The 14,773-nt window shown below is 48.6% G+C and overlaps 1 protein-coding gene across 1 annotated transcript in view; it reads left to right on the forward strand.

The window, feature by feature from the left end:
- The window catches only part of BIO1 (adenosylmethionine-8-amino-7-oxononanoate transaminase), a 146,055-nt gene that overhangs the window by 10,328 nt on the left and 120,954 nt on the right, over window positions 1-14,773 (forward strand). Inside the window, exon 2 of the mRNA XM_087386250.1 lies at window positions 6,669-6,839. Coding sequence (XP_087242376.1) covers window positions 6,669-6,839 — 171 coding nt within the window. The remainder of the gene's footprint in view (window positions 1-6,668; window positions 6,840-14,773) is intronic.

Here is a 14,773-nt window from a genome sequence, read left to right on the forward strand (position 1 = left end):
TGCGCCCTCTTCTTGAAAGTCGCGCCTGCTGTTCCGTACAGTCTATCAGGCCGATTCTGCCCCTCCCTTGCCGTTTTCTGCTTGCCAGCCCATGCCAAGCCCACGTCAAGCTTGCCGATCTCTGTTTGCATGCCCTCAGCCTTCTATCTGTTCGCCAGCCTCTGCTCAGCCATGGATGCGTTCCATCGCCCTGAAGAGTGACAGCCTGACGCCAATCTCTGCACAGCCTGCTAGATCTCTTCACCTCGCCATCTCAGCCTGCGAACAGAGGCCTTGTTGTACAGCAAATTCCCTTAGCCAGCCCCTCTTGTACAAGAAAACCTCGCCTCTATCAACAGCTCAAGCCCCAACTGGTTGATCGTGCCATTGTTGGCGACATATTTCTGCCCACAACCGGACTATTTGGTCGCTGAATCGCCTCCCTCTACAGCAAACCCTAATTTCGAAATTTGAAGCTTGACTATTGTCTTCTACCAACTCGACATCAGGACCTCCTTCAACTCGCAATTGATGCTGTACTTTTTCAGCAGTGGAGATCTACTGCGACAATCAGAGTTGAACCCAGGGTTTCATGTTTGGGGGAAGCACATTGAGGTTCACTACCACTTCTTCAAAGAGTTTATTATTGGATGACTTGATTGAGGTGACTTACTGCCCTATAAAAAATGCTGCCTATATATTCACCAGGGCTCTTTCTCGTGAGCAAATGGAGCATCTCATTTGACATCTAGGGATTGTTCCCACATTGGGTCATTGAGAGGGTGTGTTAGAAAAGATCACTGATCCCTGAATGTTTGTTGCTTCACCGTGAAGCAGTCCTGACACTTTTGTGGTGACCTAAAGTGAGTATATTTTGAAAGTTCCTTTGCTGTTCTATTTTCCTGTTTTATTTACTGTTTGTGGATTCAGTTTACTGTTGTGTCTACGTTTCTGGTTTACACAGGTTACATACTTCAGCTCTTGACATCTTGACACTGGGACACTCTATGCCTATATAGTGTGAATACACAGCTAGGATGAAGCTTATGTGTGCGGAGATGGAACTGTGTGGTATGGGACGCGTAGTCTTACTTGGGAGTTCACTGGTCTTGTGTTGGAAAGGTCACCTCCCCATCTGTAAGCCCCCAAATGAGGAGAGCATGGGGGGGGTGAACCTAGGGTTTGAGTGTCTGTCACATGGGCATCTGATTGGATGCCATGTGGGCAAGAATCATAGAGATGGTGGGTACCTGGAGCTAGGATGGATCTGCAGTAGCAAAAGGCGAAGCAGTAGCCAGCACAAGGAACCCGTACGGCGCAGGACACGTGGCCGGGAAGAGGGCGTGGCAGAGGCACAGACATTGCAGGGAGTGCAGGCCCAGATCTGCAGCAGGAAAAGTGGCTTTCAGTGGGCAGGAAACAGGCCTTTTATAGGCTGGAGATATGCCTTGAAAGGAGGGCCAAAGGGCCCTGGAAGTTTGGGCCAGAAAGCCCTGGCTTGTGTGCCTTATAGGGCTGGACCAGCCACTGACTGGTCGGCCAGTCTGTACCAGGCTGGTCGGTTTTTATCAGCCCCCCTTGGGGCCTATATAAAGAGGCCATTCAGGTCTCATTTCTACATCATTTGCAGCAGCAGATCCAGAGCAGAAAGGAGCAGCAGGTAGCCACCCTCTGGACCTACATTCAGGAGGATAGAGAGGTGCTAGCAGGGCTGCAGACTTAGCCAGGAAGCTGCCCACCTAGGCTGGTTTCCAGACAGCAAGGTGGAGAAGATCATTCTAGACGGAAAGTCTACTCACGCTCGAGGTGGAGCACGCGGACTCTAGTCTAGAGATAGCCAGCAGATAGGAGGAGGACTTTGTGGTAAGATCAGAGGACCACACCATTGGTGGGACTCTGGATCTGTCACTCTTGTATTGTGTCCATAGTTGTGGACGGAAATATATTATTTGGTGGTTTCTCTATCTAGTTTGGTTCATTGTCTATTGATGAGTCTGCACACCTATTGAATGCACATAAGTAAAGAAGTTTGTGATTCCACACCCATACCGCACACTGTGTGAGCTCCCGGGCATTATTTCCGCTGCGTGTACCCTCTGTTGGGTCATTTCTAACATGGTATCAGAGCACAAGTAGGAGGCTCACAGGTGTGGGAGCCTGAAGGCAGGGACCTTGCTGAAGGACGACCGTGATTCAGAAGCTCTAGGGAATCGACTTCCACGACTGGAGGATTGTGCCCTTGCGAGAAGGAGGGTGACTCAGGTTCAGTCAGGTGCGTTTAGAGTTCTGGTTAACTGAATTTGAGTTTGGTTGACTTTGCTGTGTGGTATATACAGCAGAGATGTCGCCATCTACAGCCTCTTCAGCCCCTGCTATCCCTTCCTCCTCCTCCAGTTTTCATTTTCACTATCCCTAACTTTGGAGAGTCTGGGAACCTGGACGGGACTAATTACCGGATCTGGAAAGTGAAGATCCGGAGTCATTTAGTGGCTCGGAAGTTGTGGAAGATGACCACGGGAGAGGAGTTGAAGCCGGAAGACTTGGTGGACAGTAAAGGGAAGGTACTCATGGCAGTAGACAGAGAGGAGCTTGAAGCTTGGGAAGAAAGAGATGCCCATGCCCTGGCAATAATCATAGGGACTACGGCGGACTCTGTTCTTCCGCATATCCAACTGGCCGAGACGTCAGTAGAGGCGTGGGCCACCCTGAAGGATCTGTACGAGACAGGTAATACCTCCTGGATCGTGCTTCTTCAGCATCAACTCTACAATCTTGATATGGAAGAAGGCGATACGGTACATAGCCATTTGACGAAGGTCAAGGTGGTGCGGGATCAGCTGGCAGCAATTGGTCAGAAGACAGACTCATGCCATCTGGCCTTGATGGTACTGAGGAGATTGCCTCGGAGTTTCAAGAGCTTTGTTACGGCTGTGACAGTAGGACAGAGGACCAAACCTCTGACATTTGAGGAGTTGTGTCCATTACTGTTGCAGGAGGAAGCTCGGCAGAAGCTCTACAACGAGGACAAAGATGACAAGGCGATGCTGGTGAAGGATTCCGCTGGTAAAGGAAAGGGCAAGTCTAACGATGGCAAGTCCAATAAAGATGACTATGACGACGAGGGGACTTCGAAGAGGAAGCACAAGAAGAAGTGTTTCTATTGTGATACGCCCGGACATTTTGCAAAGGACTGCAGAGAGAAAAAGGCGGATCTGAAAAACAAACAGGAGTCTGACTCAGATTCAGAGGGAAAGGCCAAAACTAATGTGGTAATCGAAGAATTGTTCCTGGTGACATCACCGAGTGTTACCGAGGTCAGGTATGTTGATCTAGAAGTCACAGTAAGGATGTCTGACATAGAGATGTGGGTCGACGAGGAGTCAGATGCCTTTGTGAAGGTGAAGGACAGTACAGAGCGCTTGGTACCTTCCAGGTGTGTAGCTGTTGACACTGACACGAGGGTGGATTCCATGGAAAGCCCTGGGGTCTCATGGTCCGATGGATGCTGGACTTCAGAAGGGGACAGTACAGGATTACACAAGATCTTGGCGGGTGCCTCATTGAGGTACAGGGTTTGCTTTCAGAGCGAACATTCAGGCAGTACAACAGTCTGGTATGTATTTGATATTCTGCATTTGAGTCTTTATAGCATGCTGTGGGGAGATTCTGCTCTTCATTTGTCTCAAGTGATAAGAAATTGGAAGGAATTGGCCTTCTTCGAAGGCAGAAGGGGAATTGGTGCTTCTTCAAATCTCGGACGCAGGTTGCTAGAAGGTGGTGGACAAAGAGTACTGAAGCCAGAAGAGTACCTGCTTGAGAACTCAGCGAGAGTTCATGGTCCAGGTTATCTGGAAATATTCATTGGTTGCAGACCTTGCCAAAGGAAGGACGGGTTGAAACAGACCCTCAGAGCATGCTGCCTGGAAGACTCCAGGTTGTTCACTTATTATGAGGGGGACGACTGGAAGATCGTGACAGCTGGATTGTTCGAGTTCAGAGGCGGGACTGTGACTGAAGGAGGTGGTACCAGGAGGTGCTACCAGAGATGGACCTGTGTACCAGGATGGTGTGCGGAAGCGGAACCGGACCTGGTGGAGCAGGAGCCACTGGATCAAAAGCTAGGAAAAGATTTCGACACCGAAAGGTTCCAGAGGACTACGACTAGGGAGTTACTGGAGCATTTTCATCGACGTGTTGGCATTGGGCCGAGATGTGTCAGTGAGAGGGGGTGTTGGAAAGGTCACCTCCCCATCTGTAAGCCCCCAAATGAGGAGAGCATGGGGGGGGTGAACCTAGGGTTTGAGTGTCTGTCACATGGGCATCTGATTGGATGCCATGTGGGCAAGAATCATAGAGATGGTGGGTACCTGGAGCTAGGATGGATCTGCAGTAGCAAAAGGCGAAGCAGTAGCCAGCACAAGGAACCCGTACGGCGTAGGACACGTGGCCGGGAAGACAGAGGCACAGACATTGTAGGGAGTGCAGGCCCAGATCTGCAGCAGGAAAAGTGGCTTTCAGTGGGCAGGAAACAGGCCTTTTATAGGCTGGAGATATGCCTTGAAAGGAGGGCCAAAGGGCCCTGGAAGTTTGGGCCAGAAAGCCCTGGCTTGTGTGCCTTATAGGGCTGGACCAGCCACAGACTGGTCGGCCAGTCTGGTCGGCCAGTCTGTACCAGGCTGGTCGGTTTTTATCAGCCCTCCTTGGGGCCTATATAAAGAGGCCATTCAGGTCTCATTTCTACATCATTTACAGCAGCAGATCCAGAGCAGAAAGGAGCAGCAGGTAGCCACCCTCTGGACCTACATTCAGGAGGATAGAGAGGTGCTAGCAGGGCTGCAGACTTAGCCAGGAAGCTGCCCACCTAGGCTGGTTTCCAGACAGCAAGGTGGAGAAGATCATTCTAGACGGAAAGTCTACTCACGCTCGAGGTGGAGCACGCGGACTCTAGTCTAGAGATAGCCAGCAGATAGGAGAAGGACTTTGTGGTAAGATCAGAGGACCACACCATTGGTGGGACTCTGGATCTGTCACTCTTGTATTGTGTCCATAGTTGTGGACGGAAATATATTATTTGGTGGTTTCTCTATCTAGTTTGGTTCATTGTCTATTGATGAGTCTGCACACCTATCGAATGCACATAAGTAAAGAAGTTTGTGATTCCACACCCACACCGCACACTGTGTGAGCTCCTGGGCATTATTTCCGCTGCGTGTACCCTCTGTTGGGTCATTTCTAACATCTTGGTTGCCTGATCTATATGTGGGGTTGATCCTTCGAGGATCTATGGTTGGGTGGTGACACACTTGCCTACTCCATTGTGTCCCTGTGTTTGTGTTGAAAATCTTGTTGGTGTTTGCAGGTAGCTTATATATAGAGGATTGTGTTTGTACCCCTAGGTTAGCTGTCACTAACCTCCAAGGGGTGTTTTGTTTGGTACAGAGACTGCCTTTCTTCTTGCTTTGAATTGTCTGCTTGCTTCCTGTGCATCTTCTTGTTCATCTTGAGGGTTAGAATTTTGTATTTTGGTTTTATTAGGTGAATGTTGAATTTGAGTTAGTCTGTTGCTGCAAATTCACAGCATGACTGGAGCTTTTATGTGCTCCTTGTGATCTGCATATTGGGATTGCTGCTTTACTGAAGAGTCAGGCTTATGGAATTTTATTTTGTGATTGGTAGCTAGCAGTTATGAGAGAGTCAGCTTTGCTAACAGATCCTCCTGTTGCTTGTGAGCCAGCTTCGTAGAAGCTTGTGAACAGAAGCAGAATCTAATTGCGAGTTGTGCTAGCAGTAGATAAGGTGCAGAAGGTAAGCCAGTCTTAGGCGATATTTTTTTAAGTTGCTAATGCTGACGTGTATTGGGCTTGTGCATATTATAGCTTCGATGCTGTTCTGGTAAAGGAAGGGAGCCGATGTGGCAGCTTGCTGCTTTGTCCTGATTTTGTGGCAAAGGAGAGGTTGCATGCACTTGCTTTTCTAGGGTGTAATCCTTGAGAGTAATCCATGTGCTTGCTTTTTTGGACGGAGTGCCTTTAAAGCTTTGTTGGCAGTTGAGACTGCGAGAGGCTCTACTTTTGTGGCTTTATTTGTGTGGCAAGCTTGTGTCATGCATGCATGTGCTTCTTAAGCTGCAATGCAATGTGAGTTAGGACTAGCATGCATTCTTGATATGGAATAGATCCCTGTATCAGACACCTTTCCATCCTATGAGCATTGAATTATAAGGAATTTGAAACGAGGCAACTTGTTCTGGAATTACAATAACACTTTATTAAAGTAGTGTCATTCTCAAGTATCTTGCATGTCTCTTCATTTAAATAGTACGTACACTCCAAATATGGGATAAAAGGAGCATAAGTAAATGAAATCAGATAAGGAAAGGACCTGAAAAAGGAACTCACAAGAATAGGATTTATGTGCCCTATGCTTGACAGGACTAATGATGATGCAAGTTGTACCAAAGTGGAAAGATTGATGTTGATATTCCTGTTTGCATATTTATATACTTGTGGCTTGGTTTGAGCTCAATGTCCTAAATTCAGTTTTGCTTGAAGTTCTTTCAAGTCTTCAATGATCTACTTTGCAAGCCTGATAACAATGGGGATATTTCTTGGTAGCATTAAACAAAGTTTTCCTGGTTCTAGTCTTACAAAGGTATGTAAAAGTTTTCCTGGTTCTAGGTGATTTTGCAGGCCTCTGAGACTGCCAGGCCTTCTTGTTGGAGATGGGAAACTTGGTGGCATTTCAAGCACAATCACAGCATATGAAAGTCTACTGATGCGTGGTTATGATATAGACGCTGTTGTTATGTTCGAAACTGGACTTGCAAACCACGAACAATTGCTTGCTTACTTGCATCACAGGTTTGCTATTTTCTTTTTTCTTATACAATCGGTGAGGAAGGAGCTTCTCATTAAGATCAGTGCCAGGGATCTTCTCAGTTAACTAGTATATTATTTGTATGTCATTATTGGATGGGCGAAGTAGCCAAGTTTGACGTGGTTTGCAGCTCATGAAGGATCTGACCCAATAATATTTTTTCAGCTATCATGATAAGCCTCTTTTTCCAACGGCTGCTGTGCCTTTTTGTAGGTTACTCATGTAGATGGGAATCATGGCATAACGTAAATGGCTTTTGGAAGCTCCTAAGCATTTCCCATGCCAGGAAATACAAGCATGGATGTTGCTGTACATACATTGATATACTTATGACATCTGACGATAGAAATTGTCTCATTTGCAGGTTTGATTGGTGTGACTGATGCATGTGTCCATGATATGAAGTGTATGAAGATGTGCACAATAGACATAGTTAATGATTAGGACAGTAGATACTAGCTAGTCAATGTAAGCGGAGACAAGGTGTGTCAGGCTACGAGCAAGGGCTGAACATTCTAAAAAAGAATCCCTATTGGATTAGAGTTGTTAGTCTAACTATATGAAAACTCTTTGCTTTTCACAAGAAAGTGGCAGTGTCTAGTCTATTGAGGGGGAGATATGGAAGTGTCTAATATGATTATTTAGAACGAAATTGACAAGCATTTGATTACAAAAAGGAGCTGGCATGCCATTTTTAGAACCTATGCTTACTATTAAGAACTTTTGCAATGATTATCTTGGCCTGAGATTCCATCTTTAAGAGCTATGGCATATGGAAGTTTGATTACAACCATCATTTTGTTGTGCTGAGATTTGGATCCTCCCTGTCCGGGCGACCTGGTCGTTGAGTGCTAGATTTTCTTTGTGACAGACCATCATAGAGGTGTGGACAGATCTTTCACATTGTGGGAAGAAGATCGAGCGACCACTGCTTTATCTCGCATCTTGAGGTCCAGGACTCGGAGGGATTCATATTGGGAGCCAAAATTTAAGAAGCACATTGGATGGCATATTGAGATATTGGCCTAACCTGCTCCCTGAGGGCGTGGAGCTGTCTATCTCAACGGCCGAAGGAGTACCGTAGTGCTCTGATGCATTTGTGTAGGGGCCAGGGAGGGATACAGATTGAGGAAATTAAGGTAATCGTAGTTTGCTAAAGATAGCAACTAGGGCAGTGGGTCTGAGTAAAAACAAAAGCCTGGAAATCAGCAAGCAAAGTTCAAGGAGGGCGAAGCAGGAATTTGAGAAATATAAAGATCAAAGGCGCATAATGAAGATCGGAAAGGACTTGGGGTGGATTACATGGATTTGAAGAAAAGCATATCTATTTCCAAGGAGTTTTCTTTCCGTTCCGTCGTAGTTATTTATGGAGTCATTTGTCCTTGGTTTGAGCTTGGAGTTAATAATAAATGGGGTTTCAGTAATTTAAAAAACAAATGGAAACATGGAGAGAGGCAATGATCAAGAAATGAAAATTTAAGGTTAAGTCTCTCATGTGGATCCCATAGGATCAGAAATCTAGCCGATATAGCAGGTATCGTGCCCACTGGCACATGAAACTAATCACAGAACACTAGGATTTGGAAGTTTAGAGGATGCATTGAAGTCCAATAGTTGCAAGCTAATCAGGGTCAAGAAGAGTTGTGAAAGATAATGCATGCGCTCACTAAAAGACGCAGTCTAGGTTGGAAAGAGTAAAAAATTAATGGAATCCAAGTCTAGCGTTCAAACACAAGAGAAAAACTAAACTCAAATGGCCTAACATAGGAACCTAGAGAGTATGAAGGATAGAAATTTGGATATCGTTGAGGATTCACTTCACATATGCGATGAGGCTTTTGCCATTTATAAAGTGGATAATGATATGATGAAAATCAACGAGGCCACACACGTCTATTTAAGGCAGTTCTTGATAGGTGGTTGATAAAGCAACTAAAAGATCGTATAGCTTCAGGTACATGGAAAAGTTTTAATTCGAATTTGGAAAACATTTCTTCCCCCTTGATGAAGCTTCCAAGGTGTGGGATGAATATAGATACCTTAGACAAAAGAATTTGTGAGTAACAAAATACATCAACAAATTTTGTGAAATTGTGATGAAAATTCGTAATCCTTTGTCGAAGTTGGTCCAATGTAAATATCATATCTTTGGTCTGAACGATTGGATCAAGCTTGAAGTTAGAGGCAAGTATGCCGACACATTGGATGGTGCAATTGCTATTGCATTATACTATGAGGATGTTAGAGTCAAAATAAGGGATTTTGTGCATCCAGGATCTCAGTACAAGTACCCTAAAGAACGGTTTTTCTATTTAAAAACCGTGAAGAAAGGAAACGTCCAATGAATCAGTATCACCATAAGGGCGAAAATGAAAATTTCGCATGTGGCAGCAGGGGCTTGTCGAAGTCGTCTTACTTATGAATAGAAGGAGAAGGAAACAAGAGAAGCCTTATGTTTTGGTGTCTTTAGCTACACATTGGATGATGCAATTGCTATTGCATCAAACTATGAGGATGTCAGAGTCAAAACAAGGGATTTTATGCATCCACGTACAAGTACCCTAAGAAATGGATTTAAAAAAAAAATCCGTGAAGAAAGGAAACTTCCAGCAAACCAGTAGCACCATAAGGGTGAAAATGAAAATTTCTCCTGTGGCAGTAGGTGCTTGCTGAAGTCCTCTCTTATTCATGAATAGGAGGAGAATGGAACAAGAGAAGCCTTATGTTTTGAGTGTCTTTAGCTACATCATTGGAAAGATCGCCAACAAGAATAAAGAATAAGGGTTGATGCATGGCCGAGATGGTTATCTTAGAGTGCAATGCAGAGATGGAGGAAAGTCCTAGAGCTGATGAGCTTCAGATTTGGCTAGCAGAGCCCTCACATAGGGGGCATAACCTATTTTATTATGTATGTTTGTTTCTTTTAAAAAATAAAAGCACATGACAATATTCTTGCAGCAATGGGGTATTCCGTCTTTGTTGAAGCAAAATTAAGAAAGATAGAAGGGGAAGTAGTCAATCATGAGGTAATTTATTAATTCCATGCCGGTAAAAAGGCTGAGAGACAGAGAGTCTATGGGGAGTGTGAAACCAAAATCAGTCCCCCCAATCAGTAGTGTTGAAAAGCCATTAGATTTGTTCCACTTAATGTGTGCACCAGCTGCTGCAGTACAAAACAATCCAAGGCTGTTCTGAAAGAAGTGAGCATTTGCCCCCCCTTTAGTGAAGAGTGTATAGGAAGGAAATTACTGTGCTCAGGCAGCTCCCTGAGCTCCCGCCTCAGCCCCCCCCTCTTGCCTCCTTCCACGAGGGCCTCCACCTCCGCCCCTCCCCCTTCCGCCTCCCTCCCGCATCCTCTCCTCTCTGCCTTCTTCCACCTCCCCCTCGCCTCCTTCCGCCTGCAGGCCGCCGCTCCCTGCCTCCCGTTCCTCCCTGCCTCCTCCCTCCGACAGCCTCCGCCTCCGCCTCCGCCCCCGCTCCTTCATGCCCTCCGCGGAAGATCTTCTTGGTGGTGACCCTTGGTTTGGCCTGAAGGGCTCTATGGCAGCATCCTCGAATCCCACAAGTATTAAGATTCTTCTTTTCCCAATTGACAAGCAACAGGTGAAGCATGCAGTTCGGTCACTTCAAAACAAGGCGATCGTGGGCAGAATTGTGGGCCTCACGTCTACAAGGAGACAGATGCGAGAGTGGATCCACGCGAGCTTGGCACTAGAGGGAGACCACATTCAGGACGTCACCATCTATGGAAGAGGTGTATTCCTCATCCAACTGAGCTCCCTCGACACTGCCTCGACACTCGTGGAGCAAAGAGTCCCATTCTCCTTGGCCCGCATGTGGTGTACCTCTTTCCTCGATACCATGGCTTTACAGTGGAGAACATGGACACGACGACACATATTCCTCGTTTTTCGATTCCTCTCCGCTTCCCAGGGCTCCCAAAGGAGTATAGAGCCATCCTCCCCTCCATTGGTCGGGCATTTGGCACCGTGCTGGAGTCTTCGCCGGATTCGGCCGCTTCAGTGGTAGCAGATGACGGGATCCCCAGGATTAGATTAGTGGTTGAGAGCCCACCCAGAGTTGATCCTACTAGAGACCCTCGAAGGGGGCACACTTTGCCAACGGGTGAAGATTTCTTGGCTACTAGGCCAGTGTCTTCGTTGCAGATAGATGGGTCACCTAGCCAGAGATTGCCCGCGTGGCCATGGCCGCGCCCCTCCCTCCCCACCTCCGTAGAGCAGACTGAGTCAACAGGCTAGAGCCCAACACCCTCGTAGACAGGAGCATGAGGAGTCTCAGACCCCCCGGGTGATCCCCTCAGAGGGGGACTGGACTTGGTTAAAAAGAAAAAAAGCCAAGCAAATAGGCCCGCAAGCGCTGCAAGTAGAGGGCTAGATGCAAAGAGAGAGACAAGGTTTTTCGAGAGGCACCTGAGGAGCAGCAGCAGCAGGAGCCCTTACGTGGAGATCCACCTCCCCTAGCAGAAGGGGCCACTGCTCAGCCAAAGGATCCTCTCGTGACAGAGGTTCAGCAGCGAGCTCCTGACACTACGATGGCGGAAGCTGCGGACGTTAGCCTGGCAATGGTTGAGGAGGAGCGTGTCCAAAGCCCCGACGATCCTGATCAACAAGGGGGGCCTGTGGTTGCTTCTACTTCCCTTGGCCCCTTCCCCCTCCCCCTCTAGATCCCGCTCCCTCTCCCACTCCTCCCTCCCTCCTGGATTCCCCTCGCCTCCCCCCCCCCACTCGCCTTCTCTTGCTATGGTCACCGTCACCACCCACCCCCTCCCTTCGCCTCCCTCCCTCCCTCCCTTCGTCTCCCTCCCTCCCCCTCCCCCCTCCGTCCCCCTCTCCACCTCCTTAGCAAGTCCTTCAGCCTCCCACCCTCCCCCCCTGTCTCAAGACCCCTGACAGCAGGCAAGGGTAAGATGACGTCCCCTTTCGCTTCCTCACCGCTACATCCGGTCCAGTCGGGGAGGGAGCCAGAGGAAAGGGGCTAGTCCTCCCGGTCAACAACTCCCCATCTCCAGCCTGGATGTCCCTTACTGTGGGACTTTTGGAGGCTGGGACCTTGGAACTATCTGGAGACTTAAGACTCTTACTCTCTACCCCTAGAGGTAACGCTTGTGGTCTTGCAGCCCCAGAAAGGGGGTTCGATCAGCGTAGTGGGCTCCCAGACACACCCAATTTGGAGATTCCAATTCACATCCACAGGGTTGGAGAAGTGGTCCCTAGTGGTGTTTGATGCTATTATGGGAGATCAGATTTCACGCATGATGGACGAGTGGATGGGGCCATAGGGACTAGACATGTGGACGCCCATGGTGCGGAGGTGAATTTTCAACTAGGCTTCATGCGAGAGAAGCCGATGTGTGGTTTGGCGGTAGGAGTTATCAGATTTTCGCTTGAGGCAAAGGTTGATCAGGCATACGACTGGCCACGTGTGCCCAGTTGTTTGGGGTGGAAGTCTCCTTCATGATGAAGTGGGCACGGAAGATTAGTACGTTGACGTATAGACTACTCGCCCTCCAAACCCCCGGCAAAGTCACATAAGGCAGTCTTTTTGGAATAGGCATCCACCCACAGGAGAGCCTTGTTTTTTGCATCCTCGTCCTCATGAGCTGGACCATAGTGAGTTGGAATGTGCACGGGCACCACAACCATGCTCGTAATCATCTGTAATGCGTGATTCTTCGGCAGGAGTTGCAGAGGGCAGTGGTAGGGCGGACAGTGGACATCCTTTTGGTTCAGGAGCACATGTTCTTAGCATTAGACATTAGATGGCGACACCACCTCCTCCCAGGGAGAGGTCCGGAGGTGTGGTCCCCTGCAGTAGGACGGAGCGGAGGGGTCTGCATATCGGTCTCACAGGCAGTGGCTCCAGAGGTCTATGATCAGGGTGAGCTTATCCCAGGATGGGCAGTTTGGATGGGAGAGTCCAGGATTGGGATCTTGAACGTGTATGCCCTAGCGTGCAGACAGCACCGTCTGCCCTTTTGGAGGAGGCTTTTAGAGTGTCTTTCGGATGTAGATTCCTGGATTGTTGGAGGGGACTTCAACAACCTGGAGTTTGGGGAGGACAAGCAGGACGACGCCTCCTTCTCTGAGGTGCCAGCATCAGAGCGGAGCACCTAGGAGCAGTATGATCAGTGGTAGAGACCCGTGGCGAGAGCCAGATTTCAGCGGGATACCTGGCAGTCTCCTCTTCTCTTTTGGACAGAGGAGACATGATAGATCGCTTTTATCTTGGGGATTGGGCATTGCATAGAGGTGGCTCTACATGGATTCTGGCAAGTACCACGATGTCAGACCACTCTCTAGTAGTACTTCACTTAGAGCAGCCCCGCTGAGGTCTTTCCCAAAAGGGGGTCCGCATTCCAGAGGACCTTTTGCAGGACGAGGAGATTCAGCAGGTCATGGTAGGGATTTGGTAGCAGTCAGAGATGGCACCATGCGAGGGTTGGGCTTGGTGGGTGGCCGATGCGATCTAGAGGAGTAGTGAGAAGTTGTAGGCTCATGCCCTTAGGCGGAGGAGGACTCTTTAGGAGTGTGAGTGGGCATTGAGGAGAGACCTCGCCTTCATAGAGCGGATTAGGGAGCAAGACCCAGGATCTCAGTGGCTTAGTGACAGGTTTGACAGCACTCGCCTTGAGCTTCAGGACACGGAGATTCGGTGGGCTGAGTTCTCCTATCACTCTTCTCAGGCCCAATGGGTATAGCAGGGGGACATGATGACGAAGTAGTTTTTTCAGGCCACTAGGCCCCGATTGGAAGGCACGTAGCTGCAGCGTCTTCGAGATCCTCAAGGCATCATGCATAGTGACCCGCGGGAGATTTTAGACCCGACCACAAAGTTTGACAGCCAGTTTTTTTAGACAGAGAGGATGACTTCAGCTGGTCTTGTGGTTCGAGAGGTAGTTTGGGATCATGTTTGGACGTAGTCTCGCAAGATTTGTGCAGCAGTTTGGAGGAGCCCTTCATGGACGAGAAGCTCTAGGAAGCCCTTAAGGCTCTCCCGACCCAGAAGTGTCCTGGCGAGGATGGCTTGACCCCGGCCTTCTTCCGGAACTTCTGGGAGATCATCTCCACCCCTTTCCGGCTAGCTTGCCAGGAGATTCTTGACACAGGTTCCCTCCCTCAGTCCCACAGCAGGGGGTGGATTCGTTTGATCCTGAAAGGGGGAGATAGGTCATATATCCGTCAGTGGAGACTGATCACTTTGCTTGATACCGCACACAAGATCTTTGCCAAGGTCTTGAATTTCCGGTTACGGCCCCATCTTACTGACATTATTCACGACACACAGACCGGGTTTGTCCAAGAGCGTAGCATCCTGGACAACATCTTCATGTTCTGGGAGGTAGTGGATTGGTCCAGGGAGGAGTCACAGCCGCTGGCCGTCCTCTTGGATTTCGAGAAGGCCTACGACAGGGTGGAGTGGTCCTTCTTGAGGGTACTATGTGGAGATTGGGTTTCTCAGACAGATGGGTCAGAAGAGTTTCTGTGCTTTATGCGGGAAGATCTAGCCAGATGCTTATCGGAGGACACACGGGCGAGGCCTTTCCTCTCTCTCGCTTGGTCTGCTAGGGCTGCCCCCTCGCTCCCTTCCTCTTCTTGTTTGTGGTGGAGGCTTTGGGCTACTATTTGAGATTGTAGGTGGCGGGCCTCATACGGTTGAGGCTCCCAATTAGGCAGGAGGAAGAGCTGCTGGACTCGGAGTTTGCAGATGACACGGCCTTGTATGTAGAGGGCACCACCACGAGTTTGGAGAGAGTCAGGGGAGCCCTGGCTATTTATTGTGAGGCCTCGGGTGCGCGGATCAACTGGACTAAGTCCATAGGTTTCTTCACAGGCTCTGAGGAGACACATGAGATTTGTGAGTGGGGGAGCGACTTTATGACTTCAGATGGATACCGCGG

The sequence above is a fragment of the Dipteris shenzhenensis genome, chromosome 15 (assembly GCF_047967505.1).
Source record: "Dipteris shenzhenensis isolate YYH24624 ecotype China chromosome 15, Dip_SZ_1.0, whole genome shotgun sequence".
NCBI classification, from domain to species: Eukaryota; Viridiplantae; Streptophyta; class Polypodiopsida; order Gleicheniales; family Dipteridaceae; genus Dipteris; species Dipteris shenzhenensis.